Consider the following 2,877-nt stretch of genomic DNA (forward strand, 5'->3'; position numbering starts at 1 on the left):
TGTGGCGAGGGGAATGCGCTGGGATCTTATGAGCTCTGCTCTACCCCTCACACGTGGGGAATAGAGTGGGCTCAGGGATCCTCAGCTCGATTGTGTAAATATTGTATATAGGAGTGTAAACGTGACTAGAGATTATTTTATTTTTATCATTATTTTATTTTATTTATTTATTTTTTCATACACATAGTTTGATTATGTTTATTTTGTTTATCTTTCTGTTCGTATATATTTTAAGAGAGATTCCATTTATTTTTATTTACGTATTTATTTTTCATTCTTATTTTATTTTATTTTAGTAAGAATGTGATCATTCATCACTATTACCTATAGCCCACAACGGTGTGGTAGATTGTAATATCTATCAATAAATACAATTAAAAAAAAAAAAAAACTATATTTTTAATAAAAATACATTCACTTCTATATAACTACGACAAATATACAATTTTAACATCTTTCAATAACGGTTTATCTCTCAGAATTAACTATAATAAATTGCTTCATTTCCCACTTTCTTTATAAACCATCTGTCCTCTTTTATTCTGTGATTTGTTTATCGCAATTCACTAATATGAAGTCTTTAGCCGTAGCGATCCTTAATCTGACAGAATGTCACGAAGGCGGAAATCGATGTCACCATAAACTAAAACAAGAATCACATTTTAGTTTTATAATATTTTTCAAAAAATATATTTTACATAACGTATCTATAACTAAGCTCACCCCCCTGAATGTCTCCCTGTTAAGCATGAAGATGGGAGCGCAGTAAGCAGTGACCTGTATCGGTCTGTTGGACCTCAGGATCACCATCCGCACCATATCAGCGTCTGCTCTCTTCATTTCGTACCAGGGAAGATCGTAAGCGAAGAATGCCAACTTCATTGCCTGTTATTGTAACTTAGAATTAAGGAAATATAAATTCGAAGGGTTTAGGTTCAATTACTTTTTCCCCTAAATGTTCTTCTGTAGTGAATAGTTCGTATGGTGCTGAACATTGGCGAAATGTAGAAATATCTGTAACTTCTTGCAACAAGAAGCTATAACCATTTTTTGAGGTTTCCTTTTATTTTACATAGTATCATTATAAGTTAAAGATGAGACATTTAAATGCAAAAACAAATAACGGTTTAAAAAAAATCTGTAACTATTTTTGTGAAAATTCCTTCCTATTAATTTCTTTGGTTCATACATTTTTTATTAATGTTTCGGGGTTCTTCCCGCACCTTCACGAAAAATAATATGAAATCAGTTTACCATTTTATATAATAAAACCTCTTTTAAACCTCTCTTTTAATTTATTTATCTATCTATTTTAATCTCTCTTTTAATTTATTTATCTATCTATTTTAACCTCTCTTTATACCTATATAATAAGTTTGCCATTTTATATAATAAAACCTCTCGACGCGTGAATATTCTTTTTCAAAAATTACATGACATAAGAAAAATAAAGGGATAACCAGTTCAGTGTAATAGTGAAACTAAAATGCTTTCAAGTAGTTATACATTATAAAATTAAAAAAAAACGAAACGGATCATTTATAAATGACAATGACTTATATGGTAAAAAAAAGAAAATTAAGCATCTAAGCTTAAACAGGTGTATTTATTTTATAAGATGTTTAACTGATTTCAGATTATTTATTTCAAAGATGAGGGAAGAACTTCGAAACGTTGGTAAAAAATATATAAAATAAAGATATTAATAGGATGGAATTTTCACAAAAATACGTAATACAATAAGAAGAAAAAATTTCAATTTCTTTTTTTTTATCATATCAATAAATGTCAATCCTCGTTTCTGAAAACCTTCAGTAATAATTTTCTCAATTTGAAATTCGTACGTTGTTTATTATTTGTGCTATCCACAGAAATGGTGTGAATAAACGTTAAAAGAGAAAAAAATACCGGTATTCGGGTTAAAAACCATAATAAAAATAAATATGAAAATAAATAGCCAAATATTTTTATATTTTTAAATTAAAAATTTAATGTGTTAAGGAACAACTTCTTTATTTAACAATTGACTACAAAAGCAGGTACATGAGTTTTTTAAAAGTTTAAGCAAGATGAAACTTCTGAATACGTTATTGTTATTAATTTATTCTTAAGATTAATCGAAAAAAGATAAATAAAGTAGAAAATTTAAATATTGTAAATGAGAGTAATTAATGAAATGAAAACTGAATAACATAATAAAATTTTACATATATTATTTAGATGAACTTTTGTATTATATAATATTATATTTTAGTTCATTCTATGCCTCTTAAGTTTTTTTTTTAGGAATATATTAGCTTGATTATTAATTATTTTATGTTGTAAATTATAATCATTATTATACAAAGGTTAAAATCCTATTTATGATTACTAAAGATTGCTAAATCATATTAGTTTATATTAAACTATTAAAACTTTTTTTTTTAATATATTTTGTTGTTTAGTTTTTTATGTGGAATTATTGTTTTTTGTTCAACTCGTAAACATCTTTTGCTTTCTTTATTAAGTTTGGAGTTTATAGTTTTATGTGTATTTTTGTATTTGTTTTTAGTAATGTATATTTATGGTTATGAACTTTATATTATTTTATTATTTTTGGTTTTTACGGTTCATGAAGATGCTTTTGGTTTATCAATTTTAGTAAGATTGGTTCGCAGGTCAAGTATCAATCAAGTATATCAGTTTTATCATGATAAATTTTATATTTTTGTTTATTTTTTTAATCCCTATATGTTATAATTTCTGGTTACTAATACATTCTTTTATAATTTTAACTTTAATTTTTTTTCCTTTTTAAACAATTTTGATCTCTTTTCTCTCAACTTTATTCTTTTTAACATCCGACGTTTCGACCTCTCAGGTCATTCTCAAGGATTC

The 2,877-nt window shown here is 26.0% G+C and overlaps 1 protein-coding gene across 1 annotated transcript in view; it reads right to left on the reverse strand.

Annotated features, from left to right (window-relative positions):
* Positions 1-419: 419 nt before the first annotated feature.
* Positions 420-2,877, reverse strand: part of LOC106688854 (odorant receptor 10) — a 23,622-nt gene continuing 21,164 nt past the window's right edge. Inside the window, exons 6-7 of the mRNA XM_067053012.1 lie at positions 724-885; positions 420-643 (exon numbers count right to left, since the gene is read on the reverse strand). Coding sequence (XP_066909113.1) covers positions 581-643; positions 724-885 — 225 coding nt within the window. The 3' untranslated portion in view covers positions 420-580. The remainder of the gene's footprint in view (positions 644-723; positions 886-2,877) is intronic.

Source organism: Halyomorpha halys, unplaced genomic scaffold, assembly GCF_000696795.3.
Source record: "Halyomorpha halys isolate HHAL.00 unplaced genomic scaffold, Hhal_1.1 Scaffold1220.1, whole genome shotgun sequence".
In the NCBI taxonomy this organism is placed as follows: Eukaryota; Metazoa; Arthropoda; class Insecta; order Hemiptera; family Pentatomidae; genus Halyomorpha; species Halyomorpha halys.